Source organism: Eriocheir sinensis, chromosome 45, assembly GCF_024679095.1.
Source record: "Eriocheir sinensis breed Jianghai 21 chromosome 45, ASM2467909v1, whole genome shotgun sequence".
Taxonomy (NCBI): Eukaryota; Metazoa; Arthropoda; class Malacostraca; order Decapoda; family Varunidae; genus Eriocheir; species Eriocheir sinensis.
The window spans coordinates 640,795-665,455 of NC_066553.1; the positions used below are offsets into that span (position 1 = coordinate 640,795).

General features: G+C 44.9%; 1 protein-coding gene across 1 annotated transcript; it reads right to left on the reverse strand.

The window, feature by feature from the left end:
• Nucleotides 1-14,332: 14,332 nt before the first annotated feature.
• Nucleotides 14,333-15,749, reverse strand: LOC126980784 (uncharacterized protein C2orf16-like). The gene is made up of 2 exons (XM_050831067.1): nucleotides 15,643-15,749; nucleotides 14,333-15,449 (listed from the first exon to the last, which is right to left on the reverse strand). Exons 1-2 carry the CDS (start codon nucleotides 15,747-15,749, stop codon nucleotides 14,333-14,335), a joined length of 1,224 nt encoding a protein of 407 aa, XP_050687024.1.
• Between the last annotated feature and the right edge of the window lie 8,912 nt (nucleotides 15,750-24,661).

The following is a 24,661-nucleotide window of genomic DNA, read 5'->3' on the forward strand; positions in this document are numbered from 1 at the left end:
TCATTCAGTAAGGGCTATAGTGCTGGCTGGCTAACACGAGTCTTTGTAAGTCCCAAGCTCATTCAGTAAGGGCTACAGTGCTGGCTGGCTAACACGAGTCTTTGTAAGTTCCAAGCTCATTCAGTAAGGGCTACAGTGCTGGCTGGCTAACACGAGTCTTTGTAAGTTCCAAGCTCATTCAGTAAAGGCTACGGTGCTGGCTGGCTAACACGAGTCTTTGTAAGTTCCAAGCTCATTCAATAAGGGCTATAGTGCTGGCTGGCTAACACGAGTCTTTGTAAGTTCCAAGCTCATTCAGTAAGGGCTATAATGCTGGCTGGCTAACACGAGTCTTTGTAAGTTCCAAGCTCATTCAGTAAAGGCTACAGTGCTGGCAGGCTAACACGAGTCTTTGTAAGTTCCAAGTTCATTCAGTAAAGGCTATAGTGCTGTCTGGCTAACACGAGGCTATCTAGTGGTCAGACCATGGTGGTGAATACAAGGAACATCCACTCGGCGGCCAGAGGAATGCTGCTCTCTGATGATGCCTTATATTGCTTGCCGAGACGACCCATTCCAGGCAACCCTTCCTTTCCTTGTATGCTCCTCCTCCTCCTCCTCCTCCTCCTCGCTTCACCCACCTCCCTGCTCTCTCCGTCAATCTCTCTTTGCTCCCTACTCCCCTTCCCTCCTCTGCTTCTCTCTCTCTCTCTCTCTCTCTCTCTCTCTCTCTCTCTCTCCTTCCCTCCTCCTCCTCCTCCCCTTACTTCCCCCTTCTCCATTCCTCCTCCTCCTTATCCCCTCTCTCTCCACTCCTCTCCCCCTCCTCTCTTACTGCCCCACTCCGCCCCGTTGCCCCGCCTTTCTCTCCTTGCCCCGGTTTCACGGCCAAAATAGCTTCCTTTTATGTGATAAATATACCTTGAAACAGCTGATACTACGTCTCTCTCTCTCTCTCTCTCTCTCTCTCTCTCTCTCTCTCTCTCTCTCTCTCTCTCTCTCTCTCTCTCTCTCTCTCTCTCTCTTTCTCATCCACTTTGTCACACACTGAAGAAGGAAGGAAGGAAGGAAGGATGGAAGGAATGATGGAAGGAAGGAAGGAAGAACGAAAATTGCAAAGGAATGGAGGGGAGGAAAACAGAAGAGAGAGAGAGAGAGAGAGAGAGAGAGAGAGAGAGAGAGAGAGAGAGAGAGAGAGAGAGAACAGGAAACAAACTTGGTGAGGGGAGAGAAAGTGAGAGAGGTGTTAAGGAATGAAGAGGGGAAGAGAGAGAGAGAGAGAGAGAGAGAGAGAGAGAGAGAGAGAGAGAGAGAGAGAGAGATAGAGAGAGAGAGAGAGAGAGAGAGAGAGAGAGAGAGAGAGAGAGAGAGAGAGAGAGATTTACATAGATTTACATAGAAAATCAGACCACACAGACCCCATGGTCCAGACTTGGTGGTCTGTCCTTAAACCTAAGTGATTTTACATTAATCAGAAGACTCCAAAACGTTGCATTTCTACTCTAGTTGATATTAAGTTGAAGGAAGTGACGGTCGAGCTTATTTTTGAAGGAGTCAATCGTGTTACACTGGACCACTGATGATGGGAGCTTATTCCATTCTCGCACTACAACGTTGGTGAAGAAAAATTTGGTGCAGTCTGAATTTACTTGTCTACATCTGAGTTTTACGCCATTGTTCCTCGTGCGCAAAGTGTCATCGATCATAAACAATGTTGATCTGTCTACATTCGTGAAACCATTAAGTATTTTAAAACATTCGATCAGTTTTCCTCGGAGGCGACGTTTCAAGAGAGAACATGTTAAGGGTAGAAAGCCTTTCTTCGTAGGATTTGTTGCGCAAGGAAGGATCATTTTCGTTGCCCGACGCTGAACACCTTCTAATTTAGCAATATCCTTTGCATGGTGGGGAGACCAAAACTGTACCGCATATTCCAAGTGGGGTCTGACTAAACTGTTGTAGAGCGAGTATTACATCTTTATTCTTAAATAAAAGTTTCTTTTAATGAAGCCCAACATTCTGTTCGCTTTATTTGCTGCATCGATGCATTGCTGTGAGAATTTGAGGTTTGACGCGATTTTGACCCCAAGTCCTTGACGCATTGAACGCTTTTGAGTTTACGCCGCGCATTTCGTAATCAAACTTTTATTCCTCGTTCCAACTTGAAGGACCTGGCACTTGTCTACGTTAAAGGGCATCTCCCATCTATCCGACCAAGCTGAAATTTTGTGCAAATCCTCTTGGAGGCTTTGCCTGTCTTCGTCAGTGAGAACCGAGTTACCAATCTTTGTGTCGTCTGCAAATTTACTAATGCGGTTATTGAGTCCAACATCCACGTCGTTGATGTAAATAATGAAGAGCACTGGGCCAAGAACCGAGCCCTGAGGGACGCCACTAGTGACAGGCGCCCACTCTGAGTTAAATCCGTCAATCACTACTCTTTGTTGTCTGTTGCTCAACCAATTCGCGATCCATTGGTTTACCTGACCGTCAATACCTATTTGTTTTAATTTGTAAAGTAATTTATGATGCGGGACTTTATCAAACGCTTTCTGGAAATCAAGATAGACTACGTCCAGTGATTTGGTTACGTCATAAACAGTGAAGAGGTCGTTATAAAAGGTTAATAGATTTGATAGGCAGGATCTTTTGTTTCGGAAGCCATGTTGTGAGTCCCCAATTAATGAGTGGCTTTCAAGAGAGAGAGAGAGAGAGAGAGAGAGAGAGAGAGAGAGAGAGAGAGAGAGAGAGAGAGAGAGAGAAAATGCGAATAAGGTGCAAGAGAAGGAGGAAGATGCTGAAGAAGTGTTAGAAAATGAAGAGTAGAAGGGACAGTCTTTCCTCTTCCTACACACACACACACACACACACACACACACAAACACACACTCTCTCTCTCTCTCTCTCTCTCTCTCTCTCTCTCTCTCTCACACACACACTTAAAACACCCTCTCACCCATACGCTTTACACATACACACACACAAACAAACGCACTCCCATCCACACACACACACACACACACACACACACACACACACACACACACACACACACACACACACACACATCCACACACACGATAACCAGGGAAGAAAGAAGTTAAAATAAAAAGAAGTAGAAGCATAATAACCATCGGGTCATTTCCTCGGGGTCCTCAGCACACACTCGCACACTTAAGCGCTGAAACATTTACCTTTACAACCCGTCATGATGAATTCCCGCGTCCCCCCTTAAAGAGGAGATAAAAGAAAACGTTAAGACCTCAACCCAACCAGCCTTGCCAAATTGTCGTACTCTGAACATGGTATTTATAAGACTGAGGCTCCAAGACTGTCGTAACCACAGAAATAACGATAGAAAATTAAAGTTATCGTTAAAGCTGTTATATATAGATGGTTTTTCTTTTTGCTATAGTTATAGGTCAGAAACTACGAAAATGTGATGCGGTGAGTACGATAATTTGCCAACGCTATCTCAAACCCAATCAACAACCTCCTCCTTACTATAAAAAAAATACACCACTCTTTTCCCTTGCCCACGAAGAAAGAAAACGAAAGAAAAGGACGCCGAAGCAGTAACAAATGAGACACAGAGAAGAGGAGATGAGAGAATACGGGAAAACCTCAACCAAACTCCTTACTATAAAAAAATACGCCACTCCTTCCCATTGCTCCATGGAGAAAGAAAACGAAGAAGAAAAGAACGACTCGCAGTAACAGATCAAACAAAAGGTCGTAAAAAAACTGGCTTGCTTTCTTTAGAGACTTAGAGAGAGGCAGAAAAATTAGGGTTAAAAGAAAAACTCGTTAGAGACAGAGGAAGGGAAAGCCACGAGTCGCCTCCGGGAGCGGGAAAGAGAGGAAAGAAAACAAGGAAGACAATTGTTGTGTTGACGGAGGGCGGAAGAAAGGGAGGGAGGGAGGGAGAGAAAGGAAGGGAGGAGAGTTGGGTGAGGTTAGGTAAGAACGGGGAAGGAAGGAAGGAGGGGGAGGAGATGAGGCAAATGAGGGAGAGGAAGGAGAGAGAGGAGGGGGGGGGGGGAGGAGATGAGTTAGGGGAGAGAGAGGAAGGAAGGAAGGAGAAAGGGGGGAGAGGAGATGAGGCAAATGAGGGAGAGGAAGGAGAGAGAGGAGGGGGGGGGAGATGAGTTAGGGGAGGGAGAGGAAGGAGGGAAGGAGAGAGTGGGGGGAGAGGAGACGAGGCAAATGCGGGAGAGGAAGGAGAGAGAGGAGAAGGGGGGGGAGGAGATGAGTTAGGGGAGAGAGAGGAAGGAAGGAAGGAAGGAGAGCTAATAAAAGAAGAGAAAGCAAAGGGAGGGAGAGAAAAGAAGAAAGGGACAAAGAAAGAAAGGGATATTAAAGACAAATACGAAGGTGAAGAAAGGAGTATTCAGTGAAGGGGAATAGGGAGGGAAGGAAAAAGAATGGGAGATGGGAGAGGAGAAAAGGGACAAGAAAAAACACTGAAAAAAAATGGAATAATAAGAGCAAATACAAAAGCCTTTCTTCCCCATCCACCCGCCACAAGACTACGCAAATACGGGGAAACGAGGGAGAGAGGAGAGGGAAGGGTGGGAAGGGGTGAGGGGTTGAAGGGTGGAGGGGGAAGGGGAGTGTGTTGATGGGCTTCCGGAGACGAGAGAATAGAACATTACGGCCTCTTGCAGTTTCCCAATGTTCTTATGTTCTCATGTACCAAGGAAGGGAGGGAGGGAAAGTAAGCGAAGGGTGGATGGAGAATAGAAGGGAAGGGAAGGGTGAAAGGGAGTGGCATTGTGGAAAGGAGTATAAATGAATCTACATGAGAGAAGAAAAGGCATAATATTAATACTGAAGGAAAGGGGAAGGAAAAAAAGTAGAAAAAAGTAATTAAGTAGAATTTGTTGAGTGCATGAAATTAAAATAGGGAAAAAAGAGAGAAAGGAAAATAAAATAAAGAAAATATCAGAATAAAGAAAATTAAAAAAAGTACGTAGGTAGAATTTGTTGAGTGCATGAAATTAAAATAGGGAAAAAAGAGAGAAAGGAAAATAAAATAAAGAAAATATCAAAATAAAGAAAAAAAATACGAAAGTAGAATTTGTTGAATGCATGAAATTAAAATAAGGAAAAAAGAGAAAGAAAAATAAAATAACAAAGAAAATATCAAAATAAAGAATAAAAAAAAGTACGTAGGTAGAATTTGTTGAGTGCATGTAATTAAAATCGGGAAAAAATGAAAGGAAAATAAAATAAAAGAAAATATCAGAATAAAGAAAATTTAAAGTACGTAGGTAGAATTTGTTGAACGCATGAAATTAAAATCGGGAAAAAAAAGAAAGGAAAATAAAATAAAAGAAAATATCAGAATAAAGAAAATTAAAAAAAGTACGCAGGTAGAATTTGTTGAGTGCATGAAATTAAAATAGGGAAAAAAGAGAGAAAGGAAATTAAAATAAAGAAAATATCAGAATAAAGAATTAAAAAAAGTACGTAGGTAGAATTTGTTGAGTGCATGAAATTTAAATAGGGAAAAAAGAGAGAGAAAGGAAAATAAAATAAAGAAAATCAGAATAAAGTAAATAAAAAAATTACGTAAGTAGAATTTGTTGAATGCATGAAATTAAAATAAGGAAAAAAGAGAAAGAAAAATAAAATAACAAAGAAAATATAAAAATAAAGAAAATAAAAAAAAGTACGTAGGTAGAATTTGTTGAGTGCATGTAATTAAAACCGGGAAAAAATGAAAGGAAAATAAAATAAAAGAAAATATCAGAATAAAGAAAATTAAAAAAAGTACGTAGGTAGAATTTGTTGAATGCATGAAATTAAAACAGGGAAAAGGAGAAAAAGGAAAATAAAATAAAGAAAATATCAGAATAAACAAAAGGAGTATCAGGAAAGAGAGGAGGTATGTTGTTAATTCAGAAGATGGCGCCACTATAAACACTTGCCTGCGCCATGACGGGCTGGGGCCAACTACCACCCAGACCCCTCAAGAGAGCCTACCGGCGCTATAGACACGTACAAAAAAAAAAAAAAAAAAAAAAAAAGAATGTTAGTTGAAAATGGATATCAAACAAGAAAAAAAATCGTGTAGGAACAGTATATCCAGACACGAGCGCACTGTTCTATAGCAATTTTACACTAGTGACTGCTGAAAAAACTCTGCTTTACATCGCCTCGGGTAACAATTATGGCGTCGGATTAATATATATCTAACTAATAGGAAATACTAAGACTGATAAATAATAGTGAATAAATTAATAGATAAAAGCAAAAAATGTAAAGATAATGTTATTGAATACGCGAAATACAGAAAAAAATAATGCGTCGGTGGAATAAGATAAATAAAATGGATATAAAAGAACAAATAAATAAATAAACAAATAAATAACAGCTCTTTAAACCTGGCGGACAACAGTGAAAGGAGAGACAGAAGGAGAACGTAGAATGCATCGGTGGAATAAGATAGATAAAATAGATAAAAAAACGAATAAATAAATAAATAAACAATAGGACTAACTTCTAAGGGAGGTGGAGAACAGTGGAAGAAAAATGACAAGTGGAGGGCTTGGTGGAATGTGGATGAGGAAAGGAGGGAGGGAGGGGCGCGGGAATACAGAGACGAGATGGGCAAGGAGGAGAGGGTGGAAGGGACAGATGATTAAAGGGAGGGGATTAAGGATCTGGGAGTGATTAGTATTAGTGTAAACCAGATGTGAGAGATGAGGTAGACGCGGGGAGGGGTGAGAGGTGAGGTAGACGCGAGGGAGGGGACATGAGGACCGCTTGATGACGTGGGGAGGAAGGGGAGGAGGAAAAGTGAGGTGTGAGGTAGAGGTATTTCTAAAGGTAATGAGAAATGACGAGAGGAAGAGGAGGAGGAGGAGGAAAAAGCAGGTGAGGTGGAGTAGGGAAAAGATTATAATGGGAGGAGAAGAGAGTGTGTGTGTGTGTGTGTGTGTGTGTGTGTGTGTGTGTGTGTGTGTGTGTGTGTGTGTGTGTGTGTGTGTGTGTGTGTGTGTGTGTGTGTGTGTAAATGAAATAAAGAAAATAAAAACAAGGCGTCAACGATGAAGACAAAGCAAAATAGCAAATAATTAAATAATGAAGCCAGACAAAATAATTATCATTCTTCGGTAAAGAAGGAAAGCTAGATATAATTTTTGTTTAAATAATTAGTACAGCATTTCTCATTGCTATTACCACTGCTGGCTTTGTTATTATTATTATTATTATTATTATTATTATTATTATTATTGTGGAAAATATGTAGCCACTTATTGGGGTAACCCTCTGAAATCCCCTCACTTTCGTAGGTGCGGCTCACAGTTAAATGCTGGGTTTATAAAAAGGTGTTCAGGTTTCTACTCACATAAAAGGGAGATGGATTCCAGTTATTTGAATGTCGTCCTCGTACACTAAACAAACCACTGAAAAGGGCGAAACGTAATGATTTAGTGTATTGTTGTGAAAGTTAATTTATTTGGCATGAGAACCTCAGGTGATTCTGAACTATTAATATAATCTACCTGAGGTTTGTTGTTTTCATGCTCCGTAACGACACCGCTTATTCGTGGTGCCGAACACTTTACTGCTTCATACGCAACGTCTTCGATTCTCTTGAGTCGTGCGTATTTCTTTCCCCTCCTAACACCTCACCTATTTGGCCAAATTAGGATTAATGCAAGAAAGGTACTTAGCTGTAACCATCAGGGTGTTGATGACAGGCAGCAGTATTGTTGATCGACGAATCCTAGTTGTCAGTAGTATAGTAGTTTTGGAGAACACTGAACTAGCAAGAACTTCTAACCTAACCTAACTTAAGGAAAAGGATAAAAACAGACAACATGAGGCACACAAACAGCCACGGCACCTAACCTAACTCAAGCTAAGCGAGGGAAAGGCTCAAAACACAAGTGCGACATATGGGAAATTTTGGAGAACACTGGACTAGCAAGAACTTCTAACCTAACCTAACTTAAGGAAAAGGATAAAAACAGACAACATGAGGCACACAAACAGCCAAGGCACCTAACCTAGCATAAGCTAAGCGAGGGAAAGGCTCAAAACAAAAGTACAACGCGTAGGGGAAATTTTGGAGAACACAGGACTAACAAGAACTAACCTAACCTAACCTAACTTAAGGAAAAGGATAAAAAACAGACATGAGGCACACAAACAGCCAAGGCACCTAACCTAACATAAGCTAAGCGAGGGAAAGGCTCAAAACAAAAGTGCAACGCGTAGGGGAAATTTTGGAGAACACAGGACTAACAAGAACTAACCTAACCTAACCTAACTTAAGGAAAAGGATAAAAAACAGACATGAGGCACACAAACAGCAAAAGCACCTAACCTAACATAAGCTAAGCGAGGGAAAGGCTCAAAACACAAGTGCGACGCGTAGGGAAAACTTTGGAGAACACTGGACGGGACTTATAGGGCGGCGGTTTGGGGAGGAGGGCAGGCCAGGAGGGTGACATCAAGACTGTCTCTCTCCTCTCGGCCTGGTGAAGTAATCAAGGTTGTGAGGCCCGAGGGAGTGACAACTGGGGACGGAGGGAGGCAGGGAAGGGCATGCCCGGGAAGAGAAGAAGGAGGAGGAGGGCTTAAAAGAAGTGTGTGAAGTAGCTGGTGGCGAAGATGCTTGTGGGAACTGGGAGACGAGAAGAAAAGGAAGAGAGAAAGATTGATAGACCTAAGAAGAATGGCGGCCCGGGAGGAATGCTAGGAGGCGAGGAGTTGAGGAGGATAAAATAAAACAAATAAGAAATCAAAATAGTATGTAAGGTTTGAAGGGCGGGCAAGGCGGTTGTGGGAAATGGAGAGAATGAACAAAGGGAAAGAGAAAAAGAAATGAATGGCGGCCTGGGTGTGTGTTTTAGAAGACGGGGAGTAGAGGAAAATATAATAGAGGAAATAGGAAAGAAATGGTAAGATTTGAAGGTTGGGGCAGCGAAGATGAAGAGAATGAACGAGGAAAAGAGAAAAAGAAAAGAATGGCTGTCTGCGTGGGTGTTTAGACGAGGAGAGGATAAGCTAAAGAAAAGGACAAAAGAAATGGAAAAAAAGAACGCAAAAAAAGTGAAGGAAAATACAGAAAAAAATAAGGAAAATTGATCAGTAAAATTTGAAAGTGAAGCAGCGAGGGGGGGGGAGAGAGAGAGAGAGAGAGAGAGAGAGAGAGAGAGAGAGAGAGAGAGAGAGAGAGAGAGAGAGAGAGAGAGAGAGAGAGAGCGCACAAAGAAAAGAGAATAAGAAAAGAATGGCTGTTCTGAGTATCTTAGGAGACAGTGAGAGAAGGAAAATAAAATATATAAGAAATAATGAGAAATATGATAATTAAGGCTTGTGAGTGGGACGATTTTGGGAGATGAGGATGAACAAAATAAAGGGAAGAAAGAAAAGAATTGCGGCTCTGGGTATTTTAGAAGACGGGGTGTGAAATAAAAATAAAAATAAATAAGAAAACAAATGAGAGATAAGGTTCGGGGACGGGACAGTTATGAAAGACGAGGAGAGGATGAGCAATGGAAGTTAAAATAAAATGGGTTTGTTAGAGGATGGAGAGTGAAGGAAAATAATGAAAGAAATAATGATAATTGTTAGGTTAGGTTAGTTCAGGGAGATGAGGAAGGAGGATAAACGAGAAAATAAAGGATTACTGTGTGTTGAGGGGAATGGGTTAAGTATGAAAAAAAAAAATAAAGAGAAAGAGAAATGAGAAGAATAAGAGAATGGGAAAAGAAAAATGCATATAGAATGTTTACTTTTTTTGTGCCCTTGAACTGTCTCCTTTGCTGTAAAAAAAAAGAAAAAAAATATGGAAAATAAAATAATAAAAAGCGAAAATGCAGCAGAAAGGATTGAGTCGACGGAAGAAATTAGTTAAAAAATTGAAGTGGAGAAATGGTGATAAACGGAGTGAGGAAAAAAAGGAAAAAATAAAGGAAAATAAAATGAAACTAAAAAATAAACAATGGATGAAAAAAAAAAGATGAGCGGGCAGCGGTGGTGGGAGGGAGCGAGAGGAAAAAAAAGAAAAAATGGAAAATTAAATGAAATGAAAAGAAAACAAAGAAGTAAAGAAGAAAAAGAATAAGCCTACAATAACTGAGAGAGAGAGAGAGAGAGAGAGAGAGAGAGAGAGAGAGAGAGAGAGAGAGAGAGAGAGAGAGAGAGAGAGAGAGAGAGAGAGAGAGAGAGAGAGAGAGAGAGAGAGAGAGAGAGAGAGAGAGAGAGAGAGAGAGAGAGATGGGCCAGAAAAGTTGGAATGGGAGAGAGAAGGAAAGAGGAAAGAGTCCAGGGAGGAAGACTTAAGAGAGGCCGCACCTTATGGAGGAGGAGGAGGAGGAGGAGGAGGAGGAAGAAGAGGAGGAGGAGGAGGAAAAGAGGCAGGGTAATGATTGGGAAATGGAGGAATGGATGGATGGAAGAGAGGAAGGATAATAAAAATGAATTGAGGGGTAAAGACGAGGAAGAGGAAGAGGAGGAGGAGGAAAAGAGGCAAAGACAGGGATGGGGAAAATAAAGAAAGTGCGGAGCGGTAATGGACAAGGAAGAAGAGGAAGAGGAGGAGGAGGAGGAAAAGAGGCAAAGGGAGGGGTGGGGAAATAAAGAAAGTGCGGAGAGGTAATGGCCAAGGAAGAGGAGGAGGAGAAAGGAGGGAGGGAGAGAGGGTACAGGCGTGGATGAAGGAAGGAGGAGGAAGAGGAGAAAGAAGAGGAGGAGGCGAAGGGAGGGAGAGTTGGTGAGAAGGGGGGGAGGGGGGGATAAGATCGTGTTGAAGCAAGAAGAGAAAGATGAGGAGAAGGAAGAGAAGGGAGAGAGAGAGAGGGAGAGATGCAGAAGTTGGCGAGAGGAAGGAAGGAATGAAATTAAGTTACCCGCAAAAACAAAACACAAAATCATTCGTAACATAAACAAATCGCACCAAACGTCAAAGTACACAGGATGTAAATATATATATATACACACACACACACACATACACACACACAAGGAAAAAAAATAATGTAGACACCATCCTCATAACTACCGCGTCTCTCTCCCTCTCTCCACCTCCTCCTCCTCCTCCTCCCACCCACTCTCGTCCCTCTGTACAGCTCAGGTAATATGTGAATCAAAATGTAAATGTGTCATCATCGTATTCCCTTCCTCGTGGTCTTATTTCCTCCTCTTCCTCTACCTCCTCCTCCTCTTCAAGCAACCATTTCATTTAACTTCAATCAGAGGCAGTTTCCTTATTGCCCCGCCTCCTCCACTCCCTCCTTAATCTACCTTTCCCTTCCCTCTCTCTCCCTCCTCCTCTCCCCTCCATCTCTTTCTCTCCCCCTGCTCCTCTCTTTCTCTCTCCTCCTCCTCCTCCTCTCCCATCAAACATCTCATTACACCCAAGACCAGCCGAGCACAGGTCAGATCAATGGGTTCCTAATCATCTCCAATCAAAAGCGGAGGCTGCCAGATGTCGAGGCGAAATGAGTCATCAATAAGCATTAAGATAAACCCTTACTAATGACATGGCTTTAATTACCGGGACACACACACACACACACACACACACACACACACACACACACACACACACACACACGGCAACCCTTCCTCGCCTCTTAACGGATATGATCGGTTGGTATTTTTATTTCTTAAACGCTACTTTCTCTTACATTAATCAATTCTAAAGGTTAAAAAAAAAAGAGATTAAACGCGTTCTAATGAGTGTTTCTTTACGTTCATGATGCAGAAACGTTGTCAAACTACCACCAGGGTCCTAAAACTACCCATGGAAATGCCCACCAATCCTACGAAAGCCTTGTCAAATGTATGTAGGTTTAAGAATGATCCAATACCTCTCCGCCTTCACCTCCTCCGCCACCTTCAGACTCAAGCTCACCTGTTTTCACCTGGCTCGTCACCTTCGTCCTCGTCCTTCCCTGGGCACGTCGTCACCAGTTTCAAGCACCGACCATGTCCTTATCCTCTGTTACACCGCACAAACGCACAAAAAAACTTGCCCGCCGCCCCCCGCTACGTTTGAACTGATTGAGTGAGGTCTGCCTGTTGCTCCTCCCCCTCCCCCTCCCTCTCACCCCCTTTCCAGGTACAAGTTATCGTAGTGTGAGCTAAAACCTCGATCACGTCATCACGAATATACGTGTCACACCAAACCTAAAGGAATGGAAGTAATGTATTAATAAGTTCCTTCGTTGTTTCAGCATCGAGGTTAAGTGTGAAATAAATAAAAGCGATAATTCCAAACGAGAAGTTGAAATGACGTCACGACAGACCGGAACCAACTGCCACTGACTTGCGCTTCAGATAACGAATTACTATATAGATAAGGTGCTTCAATATCCCTCCCTGTCTTATTTTAACCGCGTTCTTTTGACTCATAAGCATAAACACAGTGTTAGGATTCAACGGGGTAGCACTAAGAGTTGCCTGATACGACGGTGAGGGTTTGGCAGCGGAGGAAACAAATGCTAGTAACTCCCAAAAATTAACCACCGCCTACTTTCCCTACACTAAACTATACACTGGTCATTCGAGACGGTTATACTTCCTTAAGCTTACTGTTATTATGTCCAAGCGAACCACACGTCTACAAAATAGCGTTAGAAATCAATGGAATATCACTAAAAAGTCTCTATATAAGAAGACGAGGGATTGGCAGCGGCGGAAACAATGCAAGTAGACCTAACTTGCCAAAATAAATCACCGCTTACTTACGATCATGTCCCTGGGGCGAGTCTGTCATGTTGTGTGTGTGTTGCGCGGTGAAACTGAGGACGAGGACATGGGTGGTGCTTGATAATGGTGACGTGGGTGCCGGAGAAGGACGAGGACGAAGATGACGAGCCAGGACCCAGCGGCAGGAGACAACAGGTGAGGAGTGACAGAGGAGGAAGGAATAGGCTGTATATTTTCATTTTAAAAACGATTCACTATTCATTCCAAACGGTAACACTACCTCACGCTTAATTTCATCATGTTCACGCAAGCCCTACGTATACAAAATAGCGTTGGAGGGGTCAAGAGTCTCATAAGAAGCATTTGATAAAAGTATGAGCTTTATAATCGTATGATGTCGAGGGTCTGGCGGCGTTGCAGGGAGGCGAGGCGGCGCGGGTGGGTGGGCAGCGCGCGCACCTCCCCGCCTCACCTCACGACTCGTGCTAGTTAGGTCCCCCCTTTCCCCCCATGTTCCAACGCTTTACATTGTCCAGACACGTCCCAGGGATAGGATCGAATAAATGCAGAAACATAACACAAGATAATTCATAATATACTCACACCAAACGCCGAAGTACACAGTGAATAAGTAAGAACCAACAAGAAAAACATTGGTAGTTATCCTCTCCCCCTCTCCTACCATCCTTTATAACCATTACCCGTATATGAGGGATATCTTTACTATCTTTCCTTAGCAGATCTGTCAGTGCCGGGAGATTCTATATAGCGTTAAATGCAGGAGAAGAATGCATAGTCTCCCAATTTGGTCTGTAGGTAGTAGGCGAACTGAGTATGATGCAATGGAGACGAGACTTATAAGGAGAGAGAGAGAGCAGTAAAAAAAAAGTTAAGCAAAAGACCAGAGAAATGTCACTTACAAGACCATAGTGGTGACAAATGCGTAACCTCTCTCTCCTCCCTTGATGTTCTTCCACTCATCCGTATCTTCCTCCCCGCCTTACCCACCCACCCTCTCCTCTCCACCTGCCAGCTCACCTCCCAAATCCCCTCATCAAGGTGTTCTCACGTGCACCTGTCTGGAGTCCCCCGTCACCTAGATTAGTATACCTTCAACCCCTCTGTTCCCTTCATATGTCACCGGTATACTAAGTCTTTTTCTCCATCCCTCTTACTCACAACTTTTCCTCTATATCTTTTGAGACGCCACGTTTCTGAATCGTATATTAAGACTGTCAGAACACAATGAATGTATATATATATTTTTTTTAGTTAGAGGGGCAGGCTATAGGCTAGACATTGCTATCATTTTTTTTGCCCATCCTTATTCGGATTTATTTTCGTGGGCTGGTTTGCACTCTAGTCTTTGGTATGTATATTTCTTTGTTTCAAGTGTCTTTGATAATAATTTCTTCATCCTGTCAACCGGTTATTGAACATTACCATCGTTGTCTTCACGTCAGTGTGTTTAATCTTACTTAAAACTACAAAACAAGGTAATGTAAAAGATCAAAACATCTTCTATCATTTTATTCATAATCTGTAAATACACTATGCAATACAGTAAGAAGATAAAAATAAATAAATAAAGACACACAAGCTAAATATCTCCTTCATCAGTCCGTCCTTCTCGTTCTTGTTCAGCATCACAAATCGTCGTGCGTCGTGGCGTTCTTCTCTAGTGTTGCTGCGTCGTTCTTCTCGTTTTCGGCGTGTGATGTTGCTGCGTCGTTCTTCTTAGCGGCGCGGAGTACTGTTGCTGTGTTCTTCTTCTCAGCGGCGCGGAGTACTGATGATGTGTTCTTCTTCCCAGCGGCGCGGAATACTGTTGCTGTGTTCTTCTTCTCAGCGGCGCGGAGTACTGATGATGTGTTCTTCTTCTCAGCGGCGCGGAGTACTGTTGCTGTGTTCTTCTTCTCAGCGACACGGAATACTGCTGGTGTGTTCTTCTTCCCAGCGGCGCGGAGTACTGTTGCTGTGTTCTTCTTCCCAGCGGCGCGGAGTACTGTTGCTGTGTTCTTCTTCTCAGCGGCGCGGAGTACTGTTGCTGTGTTCTTCTCAGCGGCGCGGAATACTGCTGGTGTGTTCTTCTCAGCGGCGCGGAGTACTGTTGCTGTGTTCTCAGCGGCGCGGCATCCTGCTGGTGGGTTCTTCTCAGCGGCGCGGAATACTGCTGGTGTGTTCTTCTCAGCGGCGCGGAGTACTGTTGCTGTGTTCTCAGCGGCGCGGAATACTGCTGGTGTGTTCTCAGCGGCGCGGAATACTGCTGGTGTGTTCTTCTCAGCGGCGCGGAATACTGCTGGTGTGTTCTTCTCAGCGGCGCGGAGTACTGTTGCTGTGTTCTCAGCGGCGCGGAATACTGCTGGTGTGTTCTTCTCAGCGGCGCGGAGTACTGTTGCTGTGTTCTTCTTCTCAGCGGCGCGGAGTACTGTTGCTGTGTTCTTCTTCTCAGCGGCGCGGAGTACTGTTGCTGTGTTCTTCTTCTCAGCGGCGCGGAGTACTGTTGCTGTGTTCTTCTTCTCAGCGGCGCGGAGTACTGTTGCTGTGTTCTTCTTCTCAGCGGCGCGGAGTACTGTTGCTGTGTTCTTCTTCTCAGCGGCGCGGAGTACTGTTGCTGCGTTGTTCTTCCCAGCGGCGCGGAGTACTGTTGCTGTGTTCTTCTCAGCGGCGCGGAGTACTGTTGCTGTGTTCTTCTTCTCAGCGGCGCGGAGTACTGTTGACGTGTTCTTCTCAGCGGCGCGGAGTACTGTTGCTGTGTTCTTCTTCTCAGCGGCGCGGAGTACTGTTGCTGTGTTCTTCTTCTCAGCGGCGCGGAGTACTGTTGACGTGTTCTTCTTCTCAGCGGCGCGGAGTACTGTTGCTGCGTTGTTCTCAGCGGCGCGGAGTACTGTTGCGTCGTTCTTCTTCTCAGCGGTGGGGGGTGCTGCTGCGTCGTTCTTCAGGCTGCCTTTCTCCATGTGCGTATGGCTCGATGGTTTGTATGAGGGCAAGGAGTCGCCGTTCTCCATCACCGGCGCAAAGCCACCCATGAAACTGCCATTCAGCCCATGCACCAGACTGCCTTTGTTCTTGGTGATCCACTCGGCGAAGGTCATATTGTTCGTGTGTTGTCTCGCTGCGTCCTTCTTCAAGCTGCCTTTATCCTGTGCGTGACCCGATGGAAGATGTTGTGCTGTTGGGTCGTTCTTCAGTGCGTTTCCCCAACTGAGGATCCAATCAGCGATGCGCATTACGACCTTCCTCATGTGGATGGGATGCTCCGCTGCTTTGTCGTTCTCGTTCTTGTTTATTTCGTTCTGCGGAGCGACCCGTTCCTTCTTCAGGGCGGAGTGCAGGGCTTTCTCTCTCGTATCCCTCTTATTGTTGTGGGAGGCGGAGGTCAGTCTCGGCGTCATCAGCTCTCCACCTTCCACATCTTCCCACTTTTCTGTCTCCACATTAACACTGTGACGCGAGACTCTGTTCATGCTCTTGTAAGATATCGAGGTAGCCGGTCTGCAGAGTCCAATTACGGTGGCCAAGACGACGAGGATGATGACCGCCTTCACTGCCTTACCCATGGCGGCGGTGGAGAGCGCGGCGTGTTGAGGAAGAGGATGAGTGGGTTACTGTTTCCGTTCCCCAAATCTTCCCCTTATATACACGTCAGCTCCTTGCCCTTGCCACACCCGCCGCCCCTCCACCCACCTGACCTGACGCGTGGGGAGTGAAGGATCAGGTGTAGGTCATATCTGGTCCTCATATACTTAATCCGGTACCGCCCCGGCCTGCACTGCCCAACCCTGCCCCGCTCCGCCTCGCCCTCTATCGTGACCCGACTTAGCGCTACCTGCCTGATCCTTCCCCGCCCTTGCAGTGATTGAGAAGGGGGTCAGGTGTTACTTCTGGCTGTGAGGTCCAACGATCGTCTGTATGGTGCAATGAAGTTAATGAACCTAAACTATTTTTCCATGTCACCTGTATGTATCCATTATTATTATTATTATTATTATTATTATTATTATTATTATTATTATTATTATTATTATTATTATCATCATCATTATCATTATTCTTTTCTCTTTGGTGTGAATATGTATTTTTTTTTCAGTTTGCTTCATGGCAGAAAATAATAAACAAAATATAAATCATAACATATCACAGAATTAACTACCACTGTTATTGTTGCTGTTATTATTATTATCATTATTATTATTATTACTATTATCAATATTATTCATGTTCACATATTATTAAGTCAAGGTAGTGACCAGCAACCATCTTCTCCAACCTCACATAATCAATGGTCTCAATCACACACAGCCTTCACCAACGCAAGCTCTTCCAGTACAAACATAAACGTACCCACGGCGTCTCTGTACTCTAGTATTATAACGTCACTCATGGAACCAGCTCGTACCATTCCCCTGCTTCATAACCCCAGAAATCATTTACACCTAAACTAAACAGCAGCTCCAGTGTCTTCCAGCTTGGGGTGACCTTTGGCGTGGGTTGAGTGTGCAAAGGCAGCTCAGTGCTCGAGGCAGGCCCAAGGGAGGGTGTCCGTTGTTCCTGAGATTCGTAAGGCCATTAACAAGTAGTCTGTCTCCATTCTGACCAAACAATTAGGGTGTAAGGAAAGAGGCTCACGATAACTGCAGGGAATATATAAAAAAAGAAAAGAAATACATATGCAGCAATAACGAATCTGAAATCAACAAGAAAACACATAAAAAACAACAAAATAAGATAATCGTAGGCCGCAGCACCACTAATCGGCGTTTCATGGCCTTAAGATCACGCCTCCCCCCCCCCCCCCACACACACACACGCAAAAAAAAAAAACTAATATATGAAAATGAAAAAAAATGTTCTCTGTTCCTGAGTGACGCAAGGCCAAAAATCAGTAGTCTTTCTCTCAATTCAGACCAGGCAGGTTGTACTCGTTAGGCAGAAGAGGGGGAGGAGGGATGATGGGATTAACGAGAAGTACTTACCCATCCCACAAGGAAAACATAATTAACAATAAATATAAGCAAACAAATTAAGATACTCGTGCACCGCAGCATCACTAATCGGCGTTTCATGGCCTCAGGACTACGCCCCAAAAAGTAAACGAATATAGGAGGAAAAACTGCGCTCTCGGCTGGGGATAAAAGGCGACCCGCGCGGTGACTGATTCGCTCATACAGCCAGACGCCCAGACACAGCGCACACACATCGTCGCCTCCTCGCCTCGCAGAATGGATCCTCCTCAAGCCCCCAGGAACAGAAAGATGACGAAAAAGGAGGAGAAAAAGGGGAGGGGCGCGAGAAACTGTTGCGTGGCCCTGTCCGTCTTCTTCGTGCTGCTCATCGCCATATACAAATACCTAATAATGGAAGCCTTCCTGGTCCACCGCATCGACTGGGGGGACATCGCTGACCAGCGCCAACAAATGAACACGGACCCGTACAAGATCTTGAGGGAGCACTACCCATTCTTGCCCGAGACGGCAGACGGGGAGGGGCATCATGGCCTACGTCGCGGAGCATCGGGAGGAGGCGCGGAAGGTGGAGGCCAAGAGGAAGGTGACTTGGGAGGATGCGGACACGATCGTGAAACTAACGCAGAGCAACAAGTTCATATACGACAGGATGGCGCCCATGATGGAGGCCTACACGGGCGAGAAGGACCACTTCCTCCTCAACGACAAGAACTACACGGCGCTGGAGAACGCGATCAAGAAGGCGTCGGAGAAGGAGCCGCAAAAGATTCACAAGATTCTAAACGGCGAATGCTTATATGTTTGTGGCTGTTTGGGTATGGTACGAACAAGTTGTCTGTTACTCTTATTGTTATTGAACGTATAAGATAAGGTTAAGGAAGAAAGTACTTGGACATATGTGTCGGGGATGTGTTTGTCTATTTATTTGTTTACGTTTGTTTGCTTCGTTGAGATAAATAAAACGAGAAAAAAAATCACCTTATCAATTCCTCTGTGTATGGGAGAAAGTGAAGATCGGAGAGGAGGAGGATGGAACATAATAATAATAAGTGAAGGAGACGGAAAGGGCGGGATGGTTGAGAGGAAAGGAAGGATTGGAGGGAGGAAAGAGGGATGTGAGGGACAAAAAGGAAGGAAGGATGAGAGGAGCAAAGGAAACAGGCAAACAGGGAGAGAGAGACAGGCAGACGGACGAACAGAAGAAAGAAGCAAATACACGCATTAAAAAAAGTCCCTGAAAATAATAATAACTTGTGCATTGATGTGTGTGTGTGTGTGTGTTACCAGGACGGTAACCAACAAAAGTGCAGAGGTCATCCTCAGACTCTATCTAGCGTTAGTTAGGCCACACTTACGTAGATTATGCTGTCCAGTTTTGGTGCCCACACTACAGAATGGACATCAACTTGCTAGAATCAGTTCAGAGGAGGATGACCAAGATGATTCAGGGGCTGAGGAACCTCCCATATCAAGATAGGCTGAAACATATCAACTTACATTCACTTGAAAGATGAAGAGTGTGGGGGAGATCTGATAGAAGTATTCAAATGGGTCAAGGGTTACAACAAAGGCGATAAAGTAAAGTACTGAGAATTAGCCAGCAGGATAGAACATGCAGTAATGGATTTAAATAAGAAAAGTATAGATTTATGAGGGAAACAGGCAGGCATTGGTTTAGTAATAGGGTGGTGGGGGAATGGAATAGACTCAGCAATCACATAGTGACTGCAGGGACGATAGCTTGTTTTAAGAGTCGACTTGATAGCTACATGGACGAGGATGACAGGTGGTAGTTGGGGGGAGTCTGAAGCTGCCTTGTGTAGGCCATTAGGCCTATTGCAGTCTCCCTACGTTTTGTGTGTGTGTGTGTGTGTGTGTGTGTGTGTGTGTGTGTGTGTGTGTGTGTTTCATGGCCTCAAGATCATGCCCCCCCCCCCCCCCTCACAAAAAAAATGAAAACTAATATATGAAAATGAAAAAAAAAAGTTCTGTTCCTGAGTGACGCAAGGCCAAAAATCAGTAGTCTTTCTGTCAATTCAGACCAGGCAGATTATACTCGTTAGGCAGAAGAGGGGGAGGAGGGATGATGGGATTAACGAGAAGTACTTACCCATCCCACAAGGAAAACATAATTAACAATAAATATAAGCAAACAAAATAAGATACTCGTGCACCGCAGCATCACTAATCGGCGTTTCATGGCCTCAGGACCATGCCCCCAAAAGTAAACGAGAATAAGGAGGAAAAACTGTGCTCTCGGCTGGAGATAAAAGGCGACCCGCGCGGTGATTCCCTCATACAGCGAGACGCCCAGCCACAGCGCACATACATCGCCGCTTCGCCCCGCAGAATGGATCCTCGTCACCCCAGAGTCAGAAAGATGACGAAAAAGGAGAAGAAGGAGGGGAGGGGCGCGAGAAACTGTTGCGTGGCCATCTCCGTCTTCTTTGTGCTGCTCATCGCCATGTACACATACCTAATAATTGAAACCTTCGTGGTCCGCCGCATCGACTGGGAGGACATCGTTGACGACGGCCAGCGCCAAAAAATGAACAATGACACGTTCAAGATCTTGAGGAAGTACTACCCCAACATGCCCGAGCACCTGTTCGAGACGGCGGACAGGGAGGGCATCATGGCCTACATCGCGGAGCATCGGGAGGAGGCTCGGGAGGTGGAGGCCAAGAGGAAGGTGACTTGGGAGGATGCGGACACGATCGTGAAACTAACGCAGAACAACAAGTTCATATACAGGGTGGGGCAAATCAAATGCCCGAGTTTTGATAGGCTATTAGGAAAAGTAAAACAATACTTACAGAATTATTTTTTGTTTTATTCGAATCAGTATACAATGCCGTTTGTGTGATCACTTTTTGAAGATGGCATCAGGAAGATGGTGGCCATCTGTAGCGATGCACTGTTGAAGGCGATGTCTGAAGTTTTCTGCTGCTCTTCGGCACATCTCAAGTGGTATTGCCGCTATTTCCTCCCGAATTCGCATCTTCAGTTCTTCCAAATTGTGTGGCCGACTTCTGAACACTTTCTCCTTCAGATATCCCCACAGGAAGAAGTCGCAAATGCTCAAATCAGGTGAGCGTGGGGGCCACTCGACATCACCCCTCCGAGAGACCAGGCGTGCCGGGAACATCTGTCGCAATTTGACCATTACAACTTGAGCAGTGTGGGCTGTTGCTCCATCTTGTTGGAACCAGATGTCTCCCAAATTTGTTTCCTCACTTAATTCTTCCAATTTCGGTTCAAAAAAGTCTTCCAACATCGCAAGATAACGTTCAGAGTTGATGGTGACAGATCTTCCATCCTCCTCAAAGAAATAAGGCCCAATTACCCCAAATTTGGAAACTGCACACCAAACAGTAACTTTAGGGGCATGGAGCGGTCTCTGGTGAAGTTCTCTTGGGTTGTTTTCAGCCCAATAGCGATAATTTTGCTTATTCACGTTTCCAGAAAGGTGGAAGTGGGCCTCGTCACTGCTGAAAAAAGTTGACGGTTCGGGGATGCGGTTCAACATTTCCTGGCAGCAATTCCTGCGATTTTCAAAGTCAGTAGGCTTCAATTCTTGAACAATCATTATTTTGTATGGATGGAACGATAAATCGTAACGCAATATCCGCCTGAAAGATCGGTTAGATATGGCCAATGCAAGTGAATGCTTCCGGGCAGAGCGTGTTGGTGACTGTTCCACAGCTGCTTTAACTAAGGCCACATTTTCTGGCGTTCTTACCGTTTTTGGTCTTCCATTACCCCTAGGTCTTCTTGTGGAACCAGTTTCTTCCAATGCTTCAATCCAACGCCTGATTGCCTTGCCATCAGGGATGGGACCATGACGTGGAATGTTGAAGTGCAGGCGGAAGGAGCGCTGAGTGGCGACGACAGAACGGCCATTTTCGAGAAACGTGCGCACTGCAAAGCCGCGATGTTCTCCCGACCAAGGCATGGCTGCTTCTGAAAACGGCGGTGTTTGTTGGTCGCAACGAGACCACACACATCTTACCATCATCACTACAGCCGTTGCTCGCGCCTTTCAAAACTCGGGCATTTGATTTGCCCCACCCTGTACGACAGGATGGCGCCCATGATGGAGGCCTACACGGGCGAGAAGGACCACTTCCTCCTCAACGACAAGAACTACACGGCGCTGGAGAACGCGATCAAGAAGGCGTCGGAGAAGGAGCCGCAGAAGGAGAAGATTCGCAAGATGATGAACGGCGAATGAGTGTGTGTGTGTGTGTGTGTGTGTGTGTGTGTGTGTGTTATATCCAGCGAGTTGTCTGTTATTGTTTTTGCATACATAAAATCATGTACTCAATTACTTACTCTCTTTGGTTAAGGAAGAAAATACTTGGACTTATATGTCGGGAATGCGATTGTCTATTTATTTGTTTACGTTTGTTTGCTTCGTTGAGATAAATAAACCGAGAGAAAAAACACCTTATCAATTCCTCTGTGTATGGGAGAAAGTGAAGATCGGAGAGGAGGAGGATGGAACATAATAATAATAAGTGAAGGAGACGGAAAGGGCGGGATGGTTGAGAGGAGGAAGAGAGATGCTAAGGATTGGAGGGAGGAAAGAGGGATGTGAGGGACAAAAAGGAAGGAAGGATGAGAGGAGCAAAGGAAACAGGCAAACATGGAGAGAGAGACAGACAGACGGACGAACAGAAGAAAGAAGCAAATACACGCATTAAAAAAAGGATAAAGAAAAGGAAAAAATAATGAAACAAATGACAGATAAAAGTTGTGTTTCTGGGGTGTGTCTAGTGTGTTATTTTACCACCTCAGTGTGTGTTGTAGTACTAAGACTCAGGGAATAGACGAGAGAGAGAGAGAGAGAGAGAGAGAGAGAGAGAGAGAGAGAGAGAGAGAGAGAGAGAGAGAGAGAGAGAGAGAGAGAGAGAGAGAGAGAGAGAGAGAGAGAGAGAGAGAGAGAGAGAGAGAGAGAGAGAGAGAGAGAGAGAGAGAGAGAGAGAGAGAGAGAGAGAGAGAGAGAGAGAGAGAGAGAGAGAGAGAGAGAGAGAGAGAGAGAGAGAGAGAGAGAGAGAGAGAGAGAGAGAGAGAGAGAGAGAGAGAGAGAGAGAGAGATCCCCAGCGGCGGGCCGTTGCCCGCTCATCAACATATATGTACACATTTACAATATGTAAGATGTAAAAATAAAGAAAGAAGAAAAGAGAGAGAGAGAGAGAGAGAGAGAGAGAGAGAGAGAGAGAGAGAGAGAGAGAGAGAGAGAGAGAGAGAGAGAGAGAGAGAGAGAGAGAATAAAAAGAACTAATACATAATACAAGTCTCCCATTACAAAGTCCCTGAAAATAATAATAACTTGTGCATTGGTGTGTGTGTGTGTGTGTGTGTGTGTGTGTGTGTGTGTGTGTGTGTGTGTGTGTGTGTGTGTTAACAGGACGGTAACCAACAAAAGTGCAGAGGTCATCCTCAGACTCTATCTAGCGTTAGTTAGGCCGCACTTACGTAGATTATGCTGTCCAGTTTTGGTGCCCACACTACAGAATGGACATCAACTTGCTAGAATCAGTTCAGAGGAGGATGACCAAGAAGACTCAGGGGCTGAGGAACCTCCCATATCAAGATAGGCTGAAACATATCAACTTACAATCACTTGAAAGACGAAGAGTGCGGGGGAGATCTGATAGAAGTATTCAAATGGGTCAAGGGTTACAACAAAGGCGATAAAGTAAAGTACTGGGAATTAGCCAGCAGGATAGAACACGCAGTAATGGATTTAAATAAGAAAAGTATAGATTTATGAGGGAAACAGGCAGGCATTGGTTTAGTAATAGGGTGGTGGGGGAATGGAATAGACTCAGCAATCACATAGTGAGTGCAGGGACGATAGCCTGTTTCAAGAGTAGACTTGATAGCTACATGGACGAGGATGACAGGTGGTAGTGGGGGGGGAATCTGGAGCTGCCTTGTGTGTGTGTGTGTGTGTGTGTGTGTGTGTGTGTGTGTGTGTGTGTGTGTGTGTGTGTGTGTTTCATGTGCGTTTCATGGCCTCAAGATCATGCCCCCCCCAAAAAAAAAGTAAACTAATATATGAAAAAAAAAAAAAGTTCTGTTCCTGAGTGACGCAAGGCCAAAAATCAGTAGTCTTTCTCTCAATTCAGACCAGGCAGATTATACTCGTTAGGCAGAAGAGGGGGAGGAGGGATGATGGGATTAACGAGAAGTACTTACCTATCCCACAAGGAAAACATAATTAACAATAAATATAAGCAAACAAAATAAGATACTCGTGCACCGCAGCATCACTAATCGGCGTTTCATGGCCTCAGGACCACGCCCCCCAAAGTAAACGAGTGTAGGAGGAAAAACTGCGCTCTCGGCTGGGGATAAAAGGCGACCCGCGCGGTGATTCCCTCATACAGCGAGACGCCCAGCCACAGCGCACACACATCTCCTCCTCGCCCTGCAGAATGGATCCTCGTCAAGACCCCAAGAACAGAAAGATGACGGAAAAGGGAAAGGGAAAGGGTGCGAGAAGCTGTTGCGTGGCTCTGTCCTTCCTCTTAGTGCTGCTCATCGCCATGTACACATTCCTAATAATCGAAGCCTTCGTGGCCCGCCGCATCGACTGGAGGGACATCGGTGACGACGGCCAGCGCCAAAAAATGAACAATGCCACGTTCAAGATCTTGAGGGAGTACTACCCCAACATGCCCGAGCACCTGTTCGAGACGGCGGACAGGGAGGGCATCATGGCCTACGTCGCGGAGCATCGGGAGGAAGCGCGGGAGGTGGAGGCCAAGAGGAAGGTGACTTGGGAGGATGCGGACACGATCGTGAAACTAACGCAGAACAACAAGTTCATATACGACAGGATGGCGCCCATGATGGAGGCCTACACGGGCGAGAAGGACCACTTCCTCCTCAACGACAAGAACTACACGGCGCTGGAGAACGCGATCAAGAAGGCGTCGGAGAAGGAGCCGCAGAAGGAGAAGATTCGCAAGATGATGAACGGCGAATGAGTGTGTGTGTGTGTGTGTGTTATATCCAGCAAGTTGTC